This window comes from Ipomoea nil, unplaced genomic scaffold, assembly GCF_001879475.1.
Source record: "Ipomoea nil cultivar Tokyo-kokei standard unplaced genomic scaffold, Asagao_1.1 scaffold0510, whole genome shotgun sequence".
In the NCBI taxonomy this organism is placed as follows: domain Eukaryota; kingdom Viridiplantae; phylum Streptophyta; class Magnoliopsida; order Solanales; family Convolvulaceae; genus Ipomoea; species Ipomoea nil.
The window spans coordinates 318,399-345,000 of record NW_017616938.1 but is presented as its reverse complement, the minus strand read 5'-3'; the positions used below and the strand labels follow the sequence as shown (position 1 = coordinate 345,000).

Below are 26,602 nucleotides of genomic sequence, written 5' to 3'. Positions count from 1 at the left end.
CCTCTTGATTTTTAGTTTGTAAAAGTAATGCATTTAATAAAATGCCCACTGGATTTTTTTCTGAAAGTTGATCTTTCTAAGTAACATGTTTTTTTTTTAGATTTATCCCACCCTTAAATTTGAGGTCTTTGTGATTCATATTACCATCTATCTCATATGTTGAAGCAGTATGGAATTTCATGAGTATGGTGCCATGGGCTTATGAATGTTATTTTTCTGATTTCTTTCAAGGAGCTAAACTATTATGGTGTATTAGTAAGTGCACACCTGTATCTTATGATGGCTGCTCGGACAGTATGGCACGTCCGTGTCTACCTGTGTGCACACTTGTGTTGACTCTATTGGTGGTTTATCCATATCATTAAGTTAACCTTGTTTCGTGGTGCTCTTTTTGTGGTTGCAGAAAGATTTGTTGTCTGTGTTCCTTGATGATGAGGTTGATTTGCGATATGGGGCTGTTGTAAGGAGGATTATCCCGAGAAGGATGCAGATGCGCTGGCGTGATGCTCGTAACAAAGTGGATTGTGGGGTATTTGCAATGCGACAAATGGAGTCTTTTTTGGGCCAATCGGTGAATGCATGGGATTTTGGTCTACAGAGGGGTGATACTAGGGTTCTTGATTTGTTGAGGATGTCTTATATGCGGAAAATTTTGACGAATGAGATTAATGCTCACCATTCGAAGAACATTCGGAGTGTAGTCCAATACCATGATCCAATCGAACAAAGATAGTTTATGCTTTATGTTTCTTAGCAACGAGTTGATTAGTAGTTTAGCTTAGTTCACTTGGTTATGTTTGGTGAATATGTTTTTTGTTACCGTGGCCTATTTTAATTTATATTGTTTTTCTGTGTCTATTTTTCCTTACAAGTGTTGGTTGATTCTGCCGATACATGATGGCACTCAAATTGTTAACCCAGTGCACATGAGCTTGAGTGCACCATCTGTGCAATGACACTAGTTAGAACACTTCATGCTTGTACATTAGTTGAACTCATGTGTATACCAACTAAAGTTTGCTTTGTAGAACTGTTGTGGCTCAGTCAAAACATACTGACACATACTGTCAAACATGCGTGCACATCAGGGCATAGCTACTACTGTACAGCACATAATGGCACACAATTTGGTGTTGTTGTGCACACGTGCTAGTATTAACCATTCTAGGTAGTTGCATTTGGCAGAATGGCACACACATGTATTCCCGTGTGCACACTATTATCTCTGTTTCTTGATTAGCATATCATCCTAGCTCTTCATTTATGAGTAGTGGTTTTTTTGTCCAATCGTACCGATCACTCTGGCACATGTAGGTTTACGCAAGAGCACAACAACTATAGTTTTGGCCGTAACGACCGATTTGGCATGGTGTGACCAGAATGACACATACGGTTGAATGTGTGTGCACATAGTGTGTGGCTACAACTATACAGCAGTCGTGATGGCACACCATTTTGGTATCGAGTGCATACGTTCTAGTATTAACAATTCTTGGTGGTTGCATTTGGCAGATTGGCACACACGTGTGTTCTTGTGTGCACACTATTATCTCTGTTCCTTTATTAGTGTATCAGCCTCGGTCATGTGGGTATGCGCGATGAATATGTTCCTTATTAGTGTTTCCGTATAGAATTTTCTATTTTTCTGGGTGCTTACTCTTCATTTATGAGTGGTGGTTGTTTTGGCCAGTCCGACCGATCACTCTGGCACACGTAGTTTTGTGCAAGAGCACAACAACTTTAGTGTTGGCCGTAACGGTCGCTTTGGCACAATCTGATCAGAATGGCACATACTGTTGAATGTGCGTGCACAAAGGGCGTGGCTACAATTATACAGCACGTGATGACACACAAGTTTGGTATCGAGTGCACACGTTCTAGTATTAACAATTCTTGGTGGTTGCAGTTGGCAGATTGGCACACAGGTGTATTCTCGTGTGCACACTATTATCTATGTTCCTTGATTAGCGTATCAGCCTCGGTCATGTGGGTATGCACGGTGAATATGTTCCTTATTAGTGTTTCCGTATAGAATTTTCTATTTTTCTGGGTGCTTACTCTTCATTTATGAGTGGTGGTTGTTTTGGCCAGTCCAATCGATCACTCTGGCACACGTAGTTTTGTGCAAGAGCACAACAACTTTAGTTTTGGCCGTAACGGCCGCTTTGGCACGGTCTGACCAGAATGGCACATACTGTTGAATGTGCATGCACATAGGGCGTGGCTACAACTATACAGCACGTGATGACACACAAGTTTGGTATCGAGTGCACACGTTCTAGTATTAACAATTCTTGGTGGTTGCAGTTGGCAGATTGGCACACAGGTGTATTCTCGTGTGCACACTATTATCTCTGTTCCTTGATTAGCGTATCAGCCTCGGTCATGTGGGTATGCGCGTGATGGGTGTCGAAACCAACAAATAATAAATTACTTACTCTATGATTTGCAATAGTGATGAGTAAGGTCGTACCCACAGAGATTGGTCAGACTTATTTTTAATCAAAGATTTAATAAAGGAAGAGATGAGAATTGAAAATTAAATAGCATCCATAAAAAGGCAATCAATATGAAATATCAAATAATAATAATAATCAATAGCAACTAGTATCCAACTCAAGGAATAATATCAATTCAATTTTAACAAGATAGATCATTGATTTTCAAGAAATAATTACTTTACTCTTTACCAAATTGGTTATGGTTATTAACAAGCTCTAATAACCTATCTTTCCTTACTTTGTCGATAATCAAAACAAGCTCTTTGATTACTTCCCTAGCTAATAAACAACCCTAAACAAGCTCTTAGGATTTAATTTACTAACAGCATTAAAAGAATTAGAAAGACTACCAATTCTAACCAACAGACTCGCAAGCTCGGTCTATTTAAACTAGATTATACATCTCCATAACATAAGATTGAAAATCTATTTATAATCAACTATGTTATTTGCTACTAGCTTTAGAACACTTAAACAATTACGGATTCAAAGTTCTAAATAGCAATTTAATACCTTGACAATTGAACAAAGGGCCCTTTTGCAACAATTAATCAAGCAATAATTAAAACTCATATAACAGGAGATATATAAATAATAAAGAGTTCAGAGAATAAAATTAAGCTAAATAAATCTCACTGGTCTTGTAGAATCAAACTTCAATAATCCTTGAATTGGAAAATTAAAACTCAGCAGTACATTGCAGGGAGTGTTTACAAAGTAAATAAAATTGTTCTGAGAAAACTCATTTCCCTATACTGCAAAATTCATCCCTATTTATACTAATTCAGGCTCCTCAATTAGCTCAAAATAGCCCTAATTTCACTAACATCCACAAAATAATACAATTTCTTCAACCATACAAAACAGAAAATAAATAATATTTATTTCCCTAATTTCTACGCACCAGGTAAAATATGAGGAATAAGCTTTGTTCATCGCCTGATGCTACAAAATCGCCCATAGCCATTGAATTTCCATCACAATTTGCAAGCGCAAGCTGAGTCGTCTGTCGCAGCATATCTCGGGCGTAGTCTTCGTTGCTGTTTTGCCGATGGAATCGTAGTCGAAATATTCAATTTGTCGGACGTCGTATGAAGAAGTCTTGCACTGGTCTTCTCCCTAAAGCCTACGTACAAAGAAAGGCATAAAAGGATTGGGCTTCAGAACATACAAAATAATTAAATGATCAGACGTTATGCCATGGAACCGTGTTCACCATTCATGGTGAACACGGTTCCAACGGTGTTAGTACACCGTTATCTTTTTTTTTTTTTTTTAAATTAATTGCGTGACTTTTCTTCTTTATTTTCACATTTTGCGGTTTCACTTTAATTTGAGATGAACAAATATTTCGGACATTCATAAATTATGAATTCATGCCTGCACATTCACTTTGGAACCATGCCTACACATTCCTGTCCGAAATCATGGACATTCATAAATTATGAATCCATGCCTGCACATTCACTTTGGAACCATGCCTACATATTCACTTTGGAACCATGAGATTATGAATTTTCTGTTATAAGATTATGAATTTTCTGTTATGAGATTATGAATTTTCAGTTATGAGATTATGAATTTTCTGTTATGCGATTATGAATTTTCTGTTATGAGATTATGAATTTTCATTACATTCATAATTTCGGACATTCATAAATTATGAATTCATGCCTGCACATTCACTTTGGAACCATGCCTACATATTCCCGTCCGAAATCACGGACATTCATAAATTATGAATCCATGCCTGCACATTCACTTTGGAACCATGCCTGCACATTCACTTTGGAACCATGAGATTATGAATTTTCTGTTATAAGATTATGAATTTTCTGTTATAAGATTATGAATTTTCAGTTGTGAGATTATGAATTTTCTGTTATGCGATTATGAATTTTCTGTTATGAGATTATGAATTTTCATAAAATTCATAATCTCATAACAGAAAATTCATAATTTGATCAAACGCGCGCCGTTAACTCCACATCCGCGAATTTTTTTTTTTTTGCCTAAAAACGACGTCGTTTTGCCTTGTGTTCACCATTCTCGGTGAACACGATTCCATGGCATAATTTGCGTTAAATGATAAAGTGGGCCAAATAACTACTAAGCCTATAAACTAATTAAGCCCAACACTTATTAATTTGTTGATTAAGCCTAATTATTCAACTAATATTATATTTGTGCAAAACATAAAATAAAGTTCAAAATAAATAGATTATTAAATAAATTAAACTGATTTATTATAAAATATAATATAAATTAAATATATAAATCGTACTCATCAAAATTCCCCACACTAATCATTTGCTTGTCCCCAAGCCAAAACATTATTTAAGAAAAATATAAATATGTAAAAACTCATAACATTTCATGAACATTGGTCTCAAGCACATTATAAATAACTAGCTAGCAATTTATTTAAAAATTGAGTAAACTAAATAACCAAGCTCTCACGGGAATATCACTCATAACGCACAAGTGTTTGAAGGGTGTGTGTATAAATTTCACTCAAATCAATTCCAACAGAAATGCTCTACCATAGGCTTGCATATGTTCTCATTATCCACTACAAGATAACATGCATGATCAAATCATAAGTACTTTTTTATGGTTGTAATGGGGCTAGGGTAAAGGGTAGGAATTATTTGGAAAAGTAGTTTAAAAAGCCTTCAAAACTAGAGGAGCAAAGATTGAATGAACATAACCAAAATAAAACTCAAACAAATCAACTTGTTATTTTGATAGTTCAACTCAAACTAAATAATCTATCACATCCCAAAAGAAACAATTCATAGTTTAGTAAAAATAATAATAATAACAAAATAATAATAATTCTTTTTTCTTTCTTTTCACTTTCGTCATTTTTTTCCTTTATTCTTCTTTTGATTCTTTTTTCATTGCTTTTCTTTTTTCTTTTCTTTTTTTTTTCTTTTCACTTTCTTTCTCTTCGAAGAAAGACAATTTCCATAACACATTCCAGACTATTTAGAAACAATCTCAAAAATTGAAACAATTACATCAACTCATTTCCCATTATCTACTATCCTTTCTTTTTGAAAATACCAACCAAAAAGCTCATAGAATTCCAATGACAAATTCATTATTCTCACTCACAGATACTTTAATTTGTCAACATTTTTTCCCACACTCAAATCTTAATGCATTTACCCAATCATAGCTCCCCTAATCTTTTAGGCAAGGTTAAGGAAATTAATTTCAGGTATGAGGCTTATAATGTGGTTCCATAACAACAAAAATACAGTTAAAAAGACTCAAAGTGGCTAACAAAGGATAAATAAATCATGGTATGAATAGGCTATTTGGCTAGTGAGGCTAAAAATCAAAGATGGCCTCAATCATATTAAAATCATACATGCATCAAATTAGCCTTAAAGAGAATCAATGCAAGTTCTAGAGATACAAATCTATGGAAGATATCACACAAGAACAAAATAATTGGACTGAAGTGTCAGTCAAAGGCTCAAAATCTCACAGGTTCATGCTTGCTTAGTTTAACCACCACATATCAAACAAAATACTAAACTAAATAATCATAATATGCAAGACCAATTATTCAATTATGTTATGAATTTTAGTAAAAATACTATATTTTTTGAAAAATTTATTAGTAAAAATATTATATTATATTTTTTGAAGGGAAGAATTAAATAATGAATAATAGTTAAATCCCCTCCCCACACTTATTCTTAACATTGTCCCAAATGTTAAATATAATGTAAAGATAAGAGAAAAATTAATAAAAATGCAAAACAAATAAAGGAAAGAATAGAATAAACTCCCATTGGGTTGCCTCCCAAGCAGCGCCTTTCTTTAACATCTTTGGTTAAACACCGTCGCCCTCCTAACAAATCCTCAACGTTGGAATTTCTGCTCAGCGCAACATTCATTTCGTCATCAATCAAATGAGAACTATCTTCCTGCAATAAAATATTCACAGCAAAAACAGATGATATGCCATTCAAATGTTTCATGGTAGTATTAAATATATCAAATTTTATAATTTCACCATCAAACTCCATTGTCAATGTACCATCATGCACATCAATTTTCGATTTAGTTGTTTTCAGAAATGGCCTTCCCAACAATATTAGTGTTCAATCATAAGAATTATTATTATCTTCTCCCATATCAACTACATAAAAATCAGCAGGAAAAACTAAATCTTGCACTTGTACTAAAATATCTTCCAAAACACCTCTAGGATACACATTAGATCTATCAGCAAGTTGAAGAATTATACCCGTTTCTTTTAATGGACCAACATTCAGTGATGAATAAACAGACAAGGACATGACATTAATTGAAGCTCCAAGATCTAACATTGCTCTTTCAATATTAATATTACCAATCTTGCAAGGGATAGCAAACATACCTGGGTCTTTACACTTGGGAGGTAATTTTTTTTGAAGGATAGCTGAAACATTTTCCCCCATGCTTACTATTTCATTGCCTTTTAACTTTCTTTTATTTGTGCACAACTCTTTGAGAAATTTAGCATACCGAGGAATTTGTTTAATAGCATCAAGTAAAGGAATATTTACCTCAATTTTTCGAAATGTTTCAAGAATTTCTTTCTCTTCTTCATTCTTTTTGGATTTAGCCAATCTACTAGGAAAAGGTGGAGGAATTACCAAAGACTTCGGGAGTTCCCCAATAAGATTTTGATCATTTTGAGGCTGAGAGACTTCTTTTTCAGTTTCCTCATCTTGGTTGGGTGTTTTTCTTACTTGAGTATGCTCTTTCAACTCTTTTCCACTCCTCAATGCAATTGCACTTACATTTTGCTTTGGATTCACAACAGTTTGTGATGGCAATTTACCTTGAGACTCCAATCTACTCACGGTAGATGCTAGTTGGCTCACCTGACTTTCCAAGTGTTGAATACTTGTCCGTGTTTCTTGCTGAAATTGTTGTGTGTTAGTAGCAAGTGATTTAACAATATCTTCCAATGATGTACCTGAATTAGAAGATGATTGTTGTGAGGATGAAGGTTGTTGTTGTGGAACATGCTGATATTGTTGAAATTGTGGGCGTGCTTTATAGCTAAAATTAGGATGATCCCTCCATCCTGGGTTGTATGTATTTGAGTAGGGATCATAATTTCTTTGTGGTTGTCCCGGAAATCCTCCAACTGCATTGACACCCTCACAAGAGTTGTATTGAAGCGTCGGGCACATGTCAGTTGGATGGCCAGTAACAGCACAAATTCCACAAGCTTTTACTTGTTGCACATTTCTTACAACTAACTGTTGAACAAGAGTAGTTAATTGAGATAATTTATTGTCAATGGAAGAAATATTTACCTCATTCACTCTTCTTGGAGATGCGTCTTGTCTACATCCAAATTGTTGTGAATTAGCAGCCATGATGGATATCAAATCTCTAGCATCACGAGGGGTTTTGTTCACTATAGCACCTCCACTAGCTGCATCCATCATATTTCTTTCCATGGGCAGCAATCCTTCATAGAAGTATTGAATGAGGAGTTGTTCAGAAACTCCATGTTGGGGGCAACTTGCACACAGTTGCTTGAAGCGTTCCCAGTATTCGTGGAGGGTCTCTACGTCTCTTTGCTTAATGCCACATATTTCTCTTCTAATGCTAGCTGCTCGTGAAGCTGGAAAAAACTTTTCAAGAAATAGTCTTACCATATCCGCCCATGTGGTTATTGTGCTAGGAGGAAGGTAAAATAACCAATCCTTTGCTCTATCGGCTAGTGAGAATGGGAAGGCACGCAGTTTGATTTGATCTTCCGTTACTCCTTGTGGTTTGAAGCTTGAACACACCACGTGGAACTCCTTTAAGTGCTTATGTGGATCTTCATTTTCAAGTCCACGAAAAGTCGGAAGTAATTGAATCAAACCTGACCTTAATTAAAAACCAACCTCTAATGCAAGATGTTGAATACAAAGCGGTTGTTGATTAACATTTGGTGCAGAAAGCTCCCGCAAGGTCCTTTGTTCTTCGGCCATTGCTTGCTCTACTTCGGGATTGCAACAAGAAGCAATTGATTCAGTTGTGGTATTTGATTGAAGGGATGTTGATGACAGGGATTGATTTTTGCGCAGCTTAGTTTCCTTCCTCAACCTTTTAGCCGTCTTCTCAATTTCAGGATCGTATTGCAATTCACCTGTACGAGAAGAACGTGACATAAAAATAAATCTATTTAACACCAATCCCCGGCAACGGCGCCAAAAATTTGATGGGTGTCGAAACCAACAAATAATAAATTACTTACTCTATGATTTGCAATAGTGATGAGTAAGGTCGTAACCACAGAGATTGGTCAGACTTATTTTTAATCAAAGATTTAATAAAGGAAGAGATGAGAATTGAAAATTAAATAGCATCCATAAAAAGGCAATCAATATGAAATATCAAATAATAATAATAATCAATAGCAACTAGTATCCAACTCAAGGAATAATATCAATTCAATTCTAACAAGATAGATCATTGATTTTCAAGAAATAATTACTTTACTCTTTACCAAATTGGTTATGGTTATTAACAAGCTCTAATAACCTATCTTTCCTTACTTTGTCGATAATCAAAACAAGCTCTTTGATTACTTCCCTAGCTAATAAACAACCCTAAACAAGCTCTTAGGATTTAATTTACTAACAGCATTAAAAGAATTAGAAAGACTACCAATTCTAACCAACAGACTCGCAAGCTCGGTCTATTTAAACTAGATTATACATCTCCATAACATAAGATTGAAAATCTATTTATAATCAACTATGTTATTTGCTACTAGCTTTAGAACACTTAAACAATTACGGATTCAAAGTTCTAAATAGCAATTTAATACCTTGACAATTGAACAAAGGGCCCTTTTGCAACAATTAATCAAGCAATAATTAAAACTCATATAACAGGAGATATATAAATAATAAAGAGTTCAGAGAATAAAATTAAGCTAAATAAATCTCACTGGTCTTGTAGAATCAAACTTCAATAATCCTTGAATTGGAAAATTAAAACTCAGCAGTACATTGCAGGGAGTGTTTACAAAGTAAATAAAATTGTTCTGAGAAAACTCATTTCCCTATACTGCAAAATTCATCCCTATTTATACTAATTCAGGCTCCTCAATTAGCTCAAAATAGCCCTAATTTCTCTAACATCCACAAAATAATACAATTTCTTCAACCATATAAAACAGAAAATAAATAATATTTATTTCCCTAATTTCTATGCACCAGGTAAAATATGAGGAATAAGCTTTGTTCATCGCCTGATGCTACAAAATCGCCCATAGCCATTGAATTTCCATCACAATTTGCAAGCGCAAGCTGAGTCGTCTGTCGCAGCATATCTCGGGCGTAGTCTTCGTTGCTGTTTTGCCGATGGAATCGTAGTCGAAATATTCAATTTGTCGGACGTCGTATGAAGAAGTCTTGCACTGGTCTTCTCCCTAAAGCCTACGTACAAAGAAAGGCATAAAAGGATTGGGCTTCAGAACATACAAAATAATTAAATGATAAAGTGGGCCAAATAACTACTAAGCCTATAAACTAATTAAGCCCAACACTTATTAATTTGTTGATTAAGCCTAATTATTCAACTAATATTATATTAGTGCAAAACATAAAATAAAGTTCAAAATAAATAGATTATTAAATAAATTAAACTGATTTATTATAAAATATAATATAAATTAAATATATAAATCGTACTCATCAGCGCGGTGAATATGTTCCTTATTAGTGTTTCCGTATTGGAATTTTCTATTTTTTCTGGGTGCTTACTCTTCATTTATGAGTGGTGGTTGTTTTGGCCAGTCCGATCGATCACTCTGGCACACGTAGTTTTGTGCAAGAGCACAACAACTTTAGTTTTGGCCGTAACGGCCGCTTTGGCATGGTCTGACCAGAATGGCACATTCTGTTGAATTGTTAATACTGTCTTGTGTGCACTGAATTCTCCCTCTCCTTGATTTGTTTTCTCGGATGCACGACGCACGTCAAACCCAGTACTCTTTGCGTATGTTTGGTAAAACTGAATTGTAGCTTCCAAAGTAGTAAACACCTGACCCGCGAAAGGCTTCTTGGTGGCTTCACACTCTGGAGACCAGTACTTCGTTGTGACAAGAGAGATGTTGATAACACAGCCTGTTGAGCCGGGTTCATCTGTAGAGCAGTGAAAAGTTATTAATACAAAATGTTGGAAACCGATTATGATTTTAGGTTTGAGCCATTATGCACTCCTATTGTGGGGTATTGACCAGTTTGGCATATTCGAGAACATGTAGAGGCACACACGGCGCATCGGGAGCAGAGATTTGGGTTTCATCCCTAATTGGCACGTACCTGAGCACATAGGTGCACACATGCTACTCTGTAATTACGAGCATAGGGTACATACAATGATCCGGAATTGTACATTAAAATTAGCCGGCACACAGCAGGGGGTGGCGGTTTCCGTCTGTGCACTTTAGTGCCTCAGGGTGTGCCGTTCCACTCATCTGCCGGCTTGCATAACAGAATTCAGCATTCCAAATTCAATTTAATTCAACAATCGGATGACAAACACCGTAATGGGGTTTCAGTGGACTTACTTTCGTTGTTGTTTGTTGTCGCCATTCTCTCCGGTGAGTTTCTTGGTCGTTTCCCGTAGTTGAACCTTTTGTGTCGGATGCACTGTCCGTAATTTGCAGGCGACGGTCGTGAGTAGCCCTGGAGTGGATGTGGAGATCGTTGAATTAGAGTCCTAGTGAATTCCTTCTTCTTGGCCTAAATACTAGGGATGTAATCAATTTTATTATTTAAGTCAAAATTATTAGGGGGCTAAAATTACCCTTAAAACCTTTTGAATCTTTTATATTAATGATTAATTGACTTAGATCCAAAGGCTGGGATGGGTTCTTATGTTCTCACCTATTGAATGGTTCCTACTTGAAGGCCACCCTATATATATATATATATATATATATATATAGGGAAGGGATTAGGTGCATTTGTGGCTTCCCGTGCGGTTATGCGGTAGATTAATGTGCGTGAGTTATATACTTAATGTGCGTGAGATTTGTACTTAATGTGCGTGAGTGTGTAATGTTAATGTGCGTGAGTTTTGTACTTAATGTGCCTGAATATTGTTCTTAATGTGCGTGAAGTTTGTGCTTAATGTGCGTGACTTGAGTTCAGAATTACGAGCTCAGAAGGAAGTAGAACAGAAAGAGAAGGTGGGTGAAGCTTTTCTGATTGTGTGTGAATTGATGGATATATGTAAACGCACATATGGCTGTTCTGATTTTATGTTAAAAACAAGACAAAATCCATTCCTCCACCACTTCGAAACAAAAAACAAGAAGAAAATGCAGCAGTGGATGCGCATCATTTTCACAGCAGTGGATAAAGAACACACTCCACGCATATTAAGCACACAACTCACGCATCTTAGGCACAAGACTCACACACCCTAAGTACAAAACTCGCGCACATTAACATTATACACTCACGCACATTAAGTACAAATCTCAGGCACATTAGCACAATACTCACGAACATTGAGTACAAATCTCACGCACATTAATCAACCGCACAACCGCACAGAAACCTAACACTATATATATATATATATATATATATATATATATATATATATATATATATATATATATATATATATATATATATATATATATATATAATAAAACAGAATCGTAGATTTCCCTCCAAAACTAGCATTCCCTCCAAAATTGTGAATGGGCTTTGGGAAAATGGGATGCAGCAATGGGATAGGTTTGGCCCAGAAATTAAAAAAAAAATGTAATTATATATTGGCCCAACATTTGTTATATTAAAATTTTTATTTTTTATTAAGTTAGTATGTATGTATATATATATATATATATATATATATATATATATATATATATATATATATATATATATATATATATATAATCGCACTCAGGTGCGAATGCTTCGCCCAGGCGCGAAATAGGAATGAATTCTGTCCGTCCACCTGTCCAGATCTAATGGATGAGAAACACTGTTTTTTTTTTAAAACACGGTGGCATTTTCGTAAATAATTGAACATCGAAGTGCAAGTAAAATGTATTACAAGTGCATGTAAAATGTATTATAGGTGCAAGTAAAAATTTACACTGAGCATCAATACTTAGTTGCACCTATAGTTCTAAGTAGTTGCACATATAGTTATAAGTAGTTGCACCTAGGTGTATGAATGTTTGCGAGTGGTTTTCAGGGGTATTACTACCCGCTGAACTCAGACCAATGAATGTTAACTAGGCAAAATTACATGCACTTATAGGTGAAAGTAGGTGCACCTATAGTTATAAGTAGTTACACCTATGGTTATAAATAGTTGCACATATAGTTATAAGCACACCCAGGTGCATGAATGTTTGCGGAAAGTGAATGTTAACAAGAAAAAATTACATGCACTTATAGGTGAAAGTAGATGCATTTGTTAATGATTTTACTTGCACCTAGATGTTCAATTATTTACGAAAATGCCACTGCGTTTTTTTTTTTAATTTATTAGATCTGGACACGTGTCGCGCGCTGATTCATTCGCATTTCCTTCCTGGGCACTTATTCGCACCTGAGTGCGTCCCTATATATATATATATATATATATATAATTAAGTTCTAGTGCGGGTGCATGTTTCCCGTGCGGTTGTACAGTGAGTAATGTACGTGAGTTTTGTACTTAAAGTGCGTGAGGCTTGTGCTTAAGGTGCGTGAGTTTTAGGTGCGTAGGTTTGTACTTAATGTGAGTAGTTGTTGAAACTTAAGATGTATGAATTTTGTGTTTAAGGTGCGTGGGTTTGTGTTCTGAATGTATTTTGTTTGTGTGCTTAATGTGCATGTGTTGTGTATTTAAAGTGCGTCAGTTTAATGCTTAATGTGAGTACAACCGCACAGAAAGCCCCCTCTCGCACCTTATCGCTTCCATATATATATATATATATATATATATATATATATATATATATATATATATATATATATATATATATATATATATATATATATATATATATATATATATATATATATATATATATATATATATAGGGATGCACTCAGGTGCGAATAAGTGCTCAGGAGGGAAATGCGAACGAATCAGCGCGCGACACGTGTCCAGATCTAATAACTTAAAAAAAAAACGCGGTGGCATTTTCGTAAATAATTGAACATCGAAGTGCAAGTAAAATCACTTACAAGTGCACCTACTTTCACCTATAAGTGGATGTAATTTCCCTTGTTAGCATTCACTTTCCGCAAACATTCATGCACCTGGGTGTGCTTATAACTATATGTGCAACTATTTATAACTATAGGTGCAACTACTTATAACTATAGGTGCACCTACTTTCACTATAAGTGCATGTAATTTTGCCTTGTTAGCATTTACTTTCCGCAAACATTCATGCACCTGGGTGTGCTTATAACTATAAGTGCAACTACTTATAACTATAGGTGCACCTACTTTCACCTATAAGTGCATGTAATTTTGCCTTGTTAACATTCATTGATTTGAGTTCAGCGGGTAGTAATACCCCTGAAAACCACTCGCAAACATTCGTACACCTAGGTGCAACTACTTATAACTATGTGTGCAACTACTTAGAACTATAGGTGCAACTAAGTATTGATGCTCAGTGTACATTTTTACTTGCACCTATAATACATTTTACATGCACTTGTAATACATTTTACTTGCACTTCGATGTTCAATTATTTACGCAAATGCCACCGCATTTTTTAAAAAAATCAGTGTTTCTCATCCATTAGATCTGGACACGTGGACGAACAGAATTCATTCCTATTTCGCGCCTGGGCGAAGCATTCGCACCTGAGTGCGATTATATATATATATATATATATATATATATATATATATATATATATATATATATATATATATATATATATATATATATATATGATGGAAAAAATTGACCCTAGGGTATGTAATTATATATACGGGTCAATAATCTCCGTAAGAAAATAAGAATGATGTAAAGTGATTGCATGGAACCAATAAACAAACACAATTCAAGGATTTAACGTGGAAACCAAAGCGGTGAAAACTACGGGCCTTTTTGGGCTAAGCCAAGCCGAAAGTTCTTTGTTATATATTTGTAGGTGTAGTACATGTGAATAGGTAGGTCATGACCATAGAATAATGAAAGAGGGAGGAGAATATGTAGAAGAGATGTTTTATATTTGAGACTCGCGTACCCTCCTTTGTTTGCAGCCGGGAGCCTTTATATAATGTCATTCTTGTGCAGTTGTAACTTCCCGTAGCCTTTCCTATTTTCTTGCCATGACTTCTGCCCTTCCCTATTTTCTTGCCATGACTTCTTCCCTTTGACTAACATTATTATTATTATAATTAATAATAATAATAATAATAATAATAATAATTTAGCATGCATATTATATTATTCCATCAAAATATATATATATATATATATATATATATATATATATATATATATATATATATATATATATATATATATATTTCAACCACGATGAATTATCAATTGGTTACATTTCTTACAAAAAGTCTTGTTATTATGGGAGTACAGTTAGGCCTCATATATATATGTCAACCAGTAAAATAAAAAAATAAAAAAAAATTAAAGTATAAATTTACGTATATATATTAACCAAAGATGGAATATAATCATTTATTACGTACAAAAGCACTTATTTCCACTATCATAAATTATGCATCATATAACAATTAAAATGTCTAAAATCCCTTGGATCTTGACGACTTAATACACATTAATTTTTTTTTTTATATATATAATAATAATAATAATATGGTTCCAAATTTAATGGATTTTGCTACGCTCCACAATTCGTACCGGGAATCCTTCCTTCATCCTGCAACTGATGTACGACACACACAGTGGCTGGCCGCTACCCGCGACGGCCACCACGTGGAACCGCCGCAAGACGGCGGCCGCCACCCACTTAAGCTGCATGAATGCGATATCCTTCCCCAGGCATATCCTCGGCCCGGCCTGAAAGATTGGGTAGTTGAAAGCGTCCTTTGGGACGAAACTCCACTGCTCCTCCCCCTCTTCCTTCTTCAGCCACCGCTCCGGCCGGAATTTCGCCCAGTCATCCCCCCACAGCTCCGCCGATCGCCCCACCGCGTAGGTGTGGCAAATGACGCCCATGCCCTTCTGCACTCTCGTCCCGTCCGGCCACACGTCGTCCTCCCTGGCTTGTTTTCCTTCTAGCGGGACCGGCGGGTTGAGCCTCATGCTTTCCGCAATGGCGGCGTGAGTGTATACCAGATCTTTGAGTTTTCCGTTATCGTAATCTTCGATTTCGGCTAGGATCTTCTTTTCTACCTCGGGGTGCTGAGCGATAATCCAGAACAGCCAAGTGAAAGCGGAAACCATGGTGTCGACGCCGCCGAGAACGATGGCAATGGCGGCGTCGATAAGGAACGTTTCGTCTGATATTTTCCGGCTCATTAACCTCGACAAGAAATCATCGCCATACTCCTTCCTTTCTCTAATTAACTTCCTGATCAATCTCCGGAGTATAGCCACCGCCCGGCGGAGCCGCCACTCAGTCCCGACGTCTAGAATCTTCTGAACTTTCCACAACGACATGAACGGGGAGAGGCACCTATTCCAGCTTATCTCGATGGCGTCATCAAACGCGTCTCCGAACTCCATTTCCGGGAGCGACGGCGAGAGGTAGGCGAGGTCGTGGCCGAGGCCGAGCATGGCCACCACGTCGAAAGTGAACCGCCGGAGAATATCCTGGAAATCCAAGACCGTTTTCTTGTCGGCGGCGTCTGAGAGGAGAGGAAACAGGCGGCCGGAAATCTCCTTCTTGGTGATATTCTCGATGAAGCCAATGAAAGACTTGGAGTGAAACTCGGCGCCGTAAAGCAGCCTCTGCTTCTTCCAATACTCCCCGTCGGCGAGGAAAAGGCTCCCGCCGAACAAGTCCAAGAAAGAAACCTCGAAGTTCTTCGACTTGGGGTAATCCTTAAACCTCGTCTTCATTATATGCTGAATGTTCTTTGGGTTGGCGGTTAGAACCCTCGCCCGGCCGAATGGGAACCGGAGGTAGAACGTCGACGTCGGACACTTGTGCACAATCTCCGCCGTCCAGTCCAAGATCGTCTTCTGGTTCTTAAGCATGGAAAAGATATGGCCGAACATGGGGTACGATCTTGGGAGGCCACTTTTGGGAGCCGGCACCAACCTAATATATACGAGGAAGAACACAACAAGGCAGAACAGCCAAGCACATAGGATTTGGATAATGTCTTCCATGGCTGAACAGTGCGAAGTCGTTTGTTCGATTCAGCACCGCCGGCGGCCAAGATCAGACTAGCTTAGCTTGTGTTTCCGCTCTCTGCCTCTCCCTCGTTCATTTCACAAACGTATTTATACTTCAAGGGAGATGGTGGAAGGACAGGGAAAAACGTGGAAACTTTTGGGTCCCACGTGGGGTCCGTGTATTAAGGGTTGAGTGAAAATGCACCCACTGAATGGCAAAATTTATATGGTACGGACCCATCTATCACTTTTAATTTAATTGGGGTACTCTTCTTATTAATGTGGTAATTCGTCCCAATTCAAGTACTAAGATGACAACACTCACCCCGCCACCACGAGTATCCCTACCTACATTTTACTCTTTATATATATATATATATGGGACTATTCTAACATTGTCATCTAAGAGAATTAATACTATTTTTTTTTTTGAAAGGATGAGGAGAATATCCAAAGATTAGTAAATAATTCTCACTGTATCGGACGAAGCCAAGACTCCAAGCTCATTCTCTCACAAATTAATACTATTAGATACCCGAAGTGGGGGTATCCAGTTGTTATAGCTAGGCAATTAGACCTTGTAGGCGGTCAGCCCCATGACCCGCTGCGACTGCGAAGCAAGAAGTCAGACATCCTAGAGGCAATTTGTACCATATTACCCACCCTACACCAGGATGAGAAAGTGACCAGCCTGCGGACTAGTACCAGGTAGCTAGTTTGCTGACCAAAACCGTACAACCAGCCTGTCGACCAGCATGATGTGCTTAGCTTGCCAACTAGCCAAGGTGATCAGCCCGCCGCCCAGCACTAGGCATCCAGCCTACCGACTAGCACCAGCTAGCATGCTGACCAGCAGCAGGTAGACAACCAGCCGATCAGCACCCAGTCGGGAGCACCAAGTAGCTCAGTTAGTCAGTACTGTCCTCTAGGCGGTTGGGCGCGGGAGGACAGTAAGCAAGGAAACGGGCGAAATGCTAAGACTCGACACGCGATTGACTAGTCTTGGCAGCTAGCCAGCTTAGGCAACCAGCCAGCATGGGTGGCCGCACAAGCGCTAAGCAGTTCGGCCAGTCAGTACTGCCCGCTAGCTGGTCGGGCTCAAGTGGTCAGGAAGCAATGAGACTGGCGAGACGTAAAACCCAGAGAATCTGGAAGAGTATTATCTTAGCTTAGACATTTTTTCAGATTTGGGGGTTGAGATTTCCTTCTCTAGAGAAAAGGGTCAAATAGACCCTTAAACTTTATTCAAAAGGGCAATTAGGCCCCTGAACTTTATAAAAGAGCAACTAAACATTTGAACTTGTCATTTTGGAGCATCTAAGCCCAGTAGCCGGTTATTTACTTGAAATAACAGGTCATTTAAAATTCCGGCGAAAAAATAAAATTTCCGGCGATGAATTTTTTTTTTTTTTTAAAAGCCTTCCACCGGAGAACAACCGGCCGGTGGTCTTCTCCGGTAGAGAAGGCGACCAGCACCTCTAGTCGTCCTCTCCAATGGAGAAGGCGACCAGATCTGGTCGCCATCTCCATTGGAGAGGACGACCAGAGGTGCTGGTCACCTTCTCCAATGGAGAAGACGACCAGAGGTCGTCCGGTCGTCCTCTCCAATGGAGAAGGCGACTAGTCCGGTCGTCCTCTCCAATGGAGAAGGCGACCAGATTTGGTCACCTTCTCCATGGGAGAGGACGACCTCTGGTCGACCGAACAGTCTTCTCCAATGGAGAAAACGACCGGAAATTTCTCCGGCGTTTTTTTTTTTTTTTTTTTTTTTTTTTTAAGGTTTTTAGGTTTTTAGCATGGTCGACCATGAATTCCGGCAGTCAAACTTGTTGGTTACCTGTAAATTGGGCTTATTTGACTCAAAATGATAAGTTTAAGTGTTTAATTGTACTTTTTCAAGTTCAGATGCCTAATTGCCCTTTTGAGTAAAGTTCAAGGGTCGATTTGTCCCTTTTCTCTTATCTATCATGAAGAAATGGATCCCACAACTTCATAAATAAATCCCAAATTCATTTTGGAAGGTTTCTAAAGGTTAAATTTGTTATTTTTTTGTTCTTTCCTTTCTTGATACCCGCTAGCAGACACATTATAAGGGGTTGGACATCTACTCTCTAGCAAGGGGAGGCATCCACTCTCTGGCTAGCTATAAGGGTTCACGACTACCATTGTCTAGGAAGAGAGAAAGGCCGCCACTCTCTAGCCGCAAAGGGGAGCTCAATCGACATCTACATCTTTTTAGATAAAAATACACTTGTACATATATAAACTATCTACAAAAAAAATAGTGGATTTCGTCTTGACACCGCTCAAAAAACCAGTAATTTTTCACCATCTCGATTTCCACATAAAAAAATACTGTCTCCCTTTATCTTTTTTTCTCCCAAATTATTTACGTTTCATTCATTAAATTGGTTATATTACCCGCTGACCGGCTACCCTGTAGTCATAAAACCCATAAATACAGTCAAATTTCTGTCGAGCATGTTTAGAAATAACTCTTTCAAAATCTGTTTTATAGGTCCGCATGCTGAACTGGTGAGCTAAAGATCTGCCAAAGTTCGAACCTACTAAAAATGGGCAAAGAACCGGCCTAGATATCGGCAAAAGCATTGCCGACCTAGACATCGGCAAGTGCTTTGCGGACCTGAAGGTTGGCAAATGACAGCAAATTGGGTTGCGGACCTAGAGTTCGGTAATTACTCTTAAGGGATTGTTTGCATGCATTATTGCCGACCGATGGCGGGCAATTTATATCCTACACCACGGCGCGCGTTGCATTATGTGCCCAGATGCAAAACAACGTCGTTTTAATTATTTTCTTTTTTGAAATTTTCCCGCCCCAGTGAATGGCAATAATTTTTTCTTTAAAAAAAAAACCCGCTGTTCAAGAATGTACATAATGTTATACTAGAATACACATAATGTTATACATGAATGTACATAATTATATAACAAAATATACATACTCTTTTTAAAAGATAATACACATAATCTAACATAATACATAATAAACATAAACTTTTAACATAATACACATCAACTCTTAACATAATACACACAAATTTTCTGATTCGGATGTACATAATTGTATAAAAAGAATGTACATAATTGTATAAAAAATACACATAACTGTATGAACCAATACACATAACGTTGTGAACAAATACACATAAAGTTGTGAACAAATACACATAATCTCAGCAACTTCCTACCGCGCCTTCCAACACTACCCCAAAACGACGTCGTTTTGGGAGGCGCGCGGCGCACATTGCTATGTGCGCCGTGGTGTAGGATATAACGATTGCCGATGGCGCATTACGTACTATTGCTACGTAAACTTACATGGATGTATAAGTATGCATATCAAAATCAAATATCATTATGTTTGCATATTGTTAAATGGCAAATTATTGTATGTAACATGGTCCACACATTGTTATGTGGACCATAATAAAAAGTACATTTTTAATATATTGAATGTATGTTATTTTTGTAGTGAATATATATATTATACAATATAATGTACAATCAGTAAAAAATAATGTACATTCTCGGAATATAATGTATATTATTTTTATATTGAATGTACATTATTTTTATACTGAGTGTACATTATTTTTGTACTGAATGTACATTATTTTATAGTATTCAAAATATGGTCCACACAACTTGTGTGCACCATGGTCCACACAATAATGATTGTTGTTAAATTATATATATATAATAACATTTTTTCTTCCTGAATTATTCAAGTAAACACATTAGTACATTACCCCTGAGTTACATACATATAGTACTTTTTCTTCCTGAATTATTCAAGTAAACACATTAGCCCCCTCAATTATTCTAAAAGTGACGATTTCCCCCCTGATATATTAAAGTAACATTTCTATCCATAAAGTAAACATTTTATTTATTTTTCTTCTCCAACAATTCAAATTATTGCGCATACGTAGGGATGACCACGGTTCGGTTCGAACTGAACAGGACACTATAGCAATCGCATTAAAAGTTTCCGGTTATGATTCGGATTCAGAACCCAATATTTGGATTTCAGTTTATTAAAATTATTAATCGAAAAACTGGATCCTGAATCGTACATGAATCGACGATTTTGGATCTGGTTCGCGATTTTGAACCGTCTTTATTTTAAAATTTTATTTTTTATTTTAAAATAGTCTAAATTTAACAATAAATGTATTTTATTTTTTTCAGTTCGGAACATGAACCAGCCGTTTCAGTTCACGATTTTAATAAACTCTAAGTATCGGGTTTAGATTCTAAATTGTAATTGGAATATTTCGGTTTAGTTGCTATAGTGTCTAATTGGTTTAAACCAAATTGTGGTCATAATTTGTTGGAGAAGAAAAATAAATGAAATAATTATTTTAAGGGTAAATATGTCCATTTAACATTTCAGTGAGAAAAAATAACTACTTGAATAATTCAGGGGGGAAAAGTGGTATAAGTATATAACTCAGGGGGAAAAAGTGTTTATATATATATATATATATATATATATATATATATATATATATATATATATATATATATAGGGAATGGATCAGCTGCGGGTGGTGCTTCCCGTGTGATTGTGCGGGTGGACACACATTAAACATTACACTGGCGCACTTTAAGTACACAACACACGCACATTAAACACACAAACAAAATACATTATATTCAGAACATAAACTCACGCACCTTAAGCACAAAATTCACGCATCTTAAGCACAACACTCACGCACCTTAAACACAAAAGTCACGCGTATTAAGCACAAAAACACACGCACATTAAGTTTTAACAACAACTCATATTAAGTACACACTCACGCACATTAAGTACAATACTCACGCACCTTAAGCACAAGACTCACGCACCTTAAGCACAAAACTCACGCACATTAAGCACAAAACTCATGCACTTTAAAGTTTCAACAACAACACACATTAAGTGAACACTCACGCACATTAAGCACACAACTCATGCACCTTATGCACAAGACTCACGCACCTTAAGTACCAAACTCACACACATTAAGCACTACACACTCACTCATTAAGCACAAACCTCACGCACCTTAAGTACAAGACTCACGCACATTAAGTACAAAACTCACGCATATTAATCACCCGCACAACCGCACGGGAAACATTCACCTGCACTAGAACTTGAACATATATATATATATATATATATATATATATATATATATATATATATATATATATATATATATATATATATATATATATATATATATATATATATATATATATATATATTTGGTGAGTAAAGAGGAGCTTAGCGCTCCAGAGAATTAAGTGATCATTCTAGTGGCCACAGAATGACTATCACGCACCAAGAGATTATCTAAACCATTAGGCGGGTTGTCCCAAACTGTAGTTCCCCAAGTATTATTCTGACCCAGGTTGGTCAGAAAATCTGCACACTGATTCCCTTCCCGTAAGACGTGGTTAAGGCGACACTCCTGGAACACTGTCATCAGATCTTTGCAATCTAAGATTAAGGTGTCGGCTTCCGGACTAGACCCCGAGCAGTTTTGAATGGCTTGGACCAAGGCTTCCGAGTCCGATTCAGCCACAATTTTTGCATAACCTTTGATCTTGGCCACCCGGAGACCCTCGCGAAGAGCCCAGATTTCTGCAATATAGCTGTTGGTTGGGCCAATTTTCGTAGTGAACCCAGTGATCCAGCTGCCTTGCCAATCGCGAATGAGACCACCAGCACTAGCTAAACCCGTGGTGGTTTTTCTGGCGCCATCTGTATTGAGTTTAAACCAACCTTGGGGAGGCGGAGTCCAGTGAATCCACTTTTGAGTACCTCCCATAATGTCTGCATGTTTGGTAAGATACCGCCTGGCTTCCTCGGCATCGTCTTTTGCCCGTCTGAGGATCTCCGCAGCCGCGACATCCTTGGAGTTGAAGACAAACTCATTCCTGGCTTTCCATAAGTTCCAGAGTAAGTGCGGGAAAAGGGACATCCATTAGTTGCTAGTAGCGTAGGTAGCCGAACCAATGCAGTTCCCTTTCACCCAGTCTATCAGTGACATGATGGATGATGGATTGAAAGAAGTTGGCGCTCCAGAAATGCTCCAGCAGTCCATGGCTTTGTCACAACGCCTTAGAAGGTGATCCAGGGATTCGTTGTCTTCGTTGCATCTCGGACAACTCCCACTCATTGTCAAGCCACGTCTCCTTCTCTCCTCATTGACAAGCAGCCCATTGTTCACCAGCTTCCAAATGGCGTAGTGGAGTAGCTGAGAGGAACTGCCCGAATGGCGTTAACTACGGCTTTCGGCAGCATTTGTTGGAGGGCGTTGATATTCCAATCTTTATTTTCAGTAATAAGGTGGCCAACAGTCGTAAGATGACCATCCGGTGGAGTTGTAATGTTTGGTAACGAACTGATTGGCCCCACGCCCATCCAATGATCGTTCCAAAAATTTAGGGAGTTACTATTCCCAACTTTCCACCTGATACCGTTCCGTAAAACCCTTCTTCCCTTCATAATGCTTTTCCACGTCCAAGAAGAACTGGGCGTGGCATCAACATGTAAGAAATTGGAGTTTTTTACGTACTTTTCTTTTAAAACATTGACCCAAAGCTTGTTCTTGTTAGTAGCCATATGCCAAGCCATTTTAGCAAGAAAGGCCATATTACAGTCTTTAGCTTGGCGCAGACCAAGACCACCACTTTCACGGGGCATACAAATATCAACCTAGTTGACAGTGTGCATTTTTCTTGTATCCTCCGAGTGACCCCACAAGAAATTCCTACAAATTTTGTCAATGGTATTGCATGTACTTACCAGGAGTCTCATAGATTGCATCGCGTAGGTTGGGGTCGTAGCTAGGGAAGCCTGAACCAGAATCCTTCTACCAGCCATACTCAGAGCACTGGCTTTCCAGGTAGCTAGTTTCTTTCTCATCTTATCGATGACACTCGTAAAAGTGTCCTTAGAGACACGTTTGTGCAGTAAGGGAATTCCAAGATAAGACCCTAAATTTGGAGAAATAGGAATCCCCATCTTCTCTCCAATTTTTCGCTTTAAATCTGCATTAGTATTAGTGGAACAGAAAATCTGAGACTTTGAGAGGCTTACCTTGAGGCCGGAAACAACACTAAGCTTATTAAGGCAGTCCATCATAGTCTTAGCTTGGCGCTCCGAGGCTTCACCAAAAAGCATCAGATCATCTGCAAAAAAGAGATGAGAAATACCAATACCACCTCGCGAGAGAGAAATTGGTTTCCACTTCCCCGAGTTGATCTCATTCTGGATGTCAAAAGCCAACCTTTCCATGATAAGATTGAACATATAGGGGGCCAAAGGATCGCCTGTCGGAGCCCCCTACCCGGAGAGAACGGGGGGAGACGGCCCCCATTCCACAAAATAGAGATATCACTATTCTCAAGAGAGAAAAGGATGAGCCGCACAAGGGAACTAGGAAAACCGAACTCGTCAAGGGTATCTTTCAGAAAGGACCAGTTAACACTGTCATAAGCTTTATGGAGATCAATTTTAACCACCATCAACCCCTTACGCCCTTTCTTTTTATTCATCGTGTGGATAACTTCCTGAGTAAGGATAATGTTATCCATAGTAGAACGGCCCTGTAGAAAACTGTTTTGATGAGGGCCAATGAGGCGACACATGATAGGCCTCAGCCTGTTAACGAGGACTTTGGAAATGATCTTAAACGCCACGTTAAGAAGGGTAATAGGACGAAAATCAGCCGCAGTTTCAGGCACCTCCTTCTTAGGGATGAGGGTAATAAAGGCTTGGAGAAGGGACGTAGGCACGGTACCACTGAAGATTGCCCGATTGACTAGGTTAGTAACCGCCGCCCCAATATGGTCCCAAAACTTTTGGTAGAAAGCCGGTGGAATGCCATCAGGACCGGGACTGCCAAATCTTTTCATACCAAACACTGCTTTTTTAACTTCCTCTCGTGAAGCAATTTTTATTAACGATCTAACTTCAATTGAAGAGACTTTGTGGGTATCCGTGATAGGAACCATCCTGGTTCTGTTATCAGTATTCACTTTACCAAAGAGACCCGAGAAGAACGAAGTAATGTGATTAGCCAAAATAAGCGGATCGTTTGACCAAGTGCCTTGAACTTTAAGGAATCTAACCCTGTTTTTATTCCTTCTGATCACAGCAAAATTATGATAGAAACGGGTGTTTCTATCTCCATCTCTAATCCAATCCATTCTTGACTTTTGAAACGAAAAAGCCTCTTCCTGATCCAGAATGTGACTAAGCTCAAAAGTAAGCTTATTATTTAAAGCCTGCAGGCTTCCTGAGACCATAAAATTAGGGTGTTGTTGAATACCACGAATTCTTGACTCCAGGTTCCTTTTATTCTTGAAGATATTCCCAAAAACTTCCTTGTTCCACTGTTTGCTCTTCTCTGTAATGTCCGTGATGATGTCGTCAATGCTACGGTCCTCAAATCTACCAGCCTCTTTCCAAATCAGTGCATAGTCACTTCTAGATAACCAAGCGGCTTCAAAACGGAAGGGGCGGAGATTCCGATCAGGAGGACCACCAGCTGCATCCTTAAACATCAAAGGATTTTGATCTGAGTGTAATCTAGGGAGAGCCACCACTTTTGCCTCCGGGAAGGATAATTAAGCAGTCATGTTCCAAAGAATCCTATCTAGGCGGCGTAACTGAGTGACCCGATTCCCCACATAACGACACCACGTGAACTTAGACCCAGAGACCCCCGGATTGAAAAGCCCACACGCATTAAAGGCATCACTAAATCTTTGCATACCAACGTGATTCACGACATCACTTCCCCACTGTTCATCAGAAGCAGCAATATCGTTCAGATCTCCAAGAAGTATCCAAGCCCCTCGAATAGAATTGGAAAACTGCTTGCAACTTTCCCAAAATCTATTCTTAGCCATCAAATTAGGCCTAACATAGGCAAAAGTAACAAAGCACTCATCAGGCCTATTTTTAATCTTCGCGTGAATAGCCTGGGATGAATGATTAATAATATCGAAATCGATTTGACCCTGTTTCCATAAAAGAAGCAGACCACCTGCAAAACCAATAGGCTCGACCAATAAATGGTTAGAAAACCCAAGCTTACTGGCCATGTTAACCATGCCCTCAACCTTGGGAGAACGAATCTCGAGGAGGCAAAGGGCGTCGGCTTTAGACGTTGTAAGAAGCTCTTTAACGTGATTCTTAACACGTCTGTTTACCACCCCCTTGCAATTCCACGAGATTAAAATCATTGAGACACCGCTTTGGTGAGGGAAGTTTGAGAACCGCCTTCCCCAGGCGTGATACACATACTCGTAAGGTCACCTATCAAAGGTGCAGTAACCGGGACCCCATCCGCGAAAGCAGCAGAATCCCCGAAACGGAAAAGAGGATCCATGGTACCTTCCCCAAGTCCAGTGACCGGAGTTAACGGAACCTGTGGATCCACCCTCATGTTGCCACGGCTTCCCGCTCCTCTCCCATTACCACGATTAGCCACCCTAACACCACCACGACCCCTGTTACTACCCTTGTCGGAAACCCGGGAGACAGTGGTGTTTAGTGAAGCCGTCTGTATAACCGTAGGAGAGAAATGAGGAGGCGGAGGACGCGGCTGATCCGGAAGGCAACCAGAAGGATTAGTAAACAAACCTGTCGTATCCCTATTCGCGGTAGAGGTCGGAGCAGGTGGAGGAACCGGCTGGGCGCTAACCACCGGTTGCTCATCTAGATTAGACAAAGGAG

General features: G+C 38.3%; 3 protein-coding genes across 3 annotated transcripts; all 3 read right to left on the bottom strand.

The window, feature by feature from the left end:
* Positions 1–6,622: 6,622 nt before the first annotated feature.
* LOC109173960 lies at positions 6,623–8,179 on the bottom strand. The gene has a single exon (XM_019323281.1). The coding sequence runs from the start codon at positions 8,177–8,179 to the stop codon at positions 6,623–6,625; it is 1,557 nt and encodes a 518-aa protein (XP_019178826.1).
* A 7,175-nt stretch (positions 8,180–15,354) lies between these two features.
* On the bottom strand, positions 15,355–16,824 carry LOC109173959 (cytochrome P450 94A2-like). The gene has a single exon (XM_019323280.1). It carries the CDS (start codon positions 16,822–16,824, stop codon positions 15,355–15,357), a length of 1,470 nt encoding a protein of 489 aa, XP_019178825.1.
* An 8,664-nt stretch (positions 16,825–25,488) lies between these two features.
* Positions 25,489–26,109, bottom strand: LOC109173957. The gene has a single exon (XM_019323279.1). The coding sequence runs from the start codon at positions 26,107–26,109 to the stop codon at positions 25,489–25,491; it is 621 nt and encodes a 206-aa protein (XP_019178824.1).
* Positions 26,110–26,602: the final 493 nt, after the last annotated feature.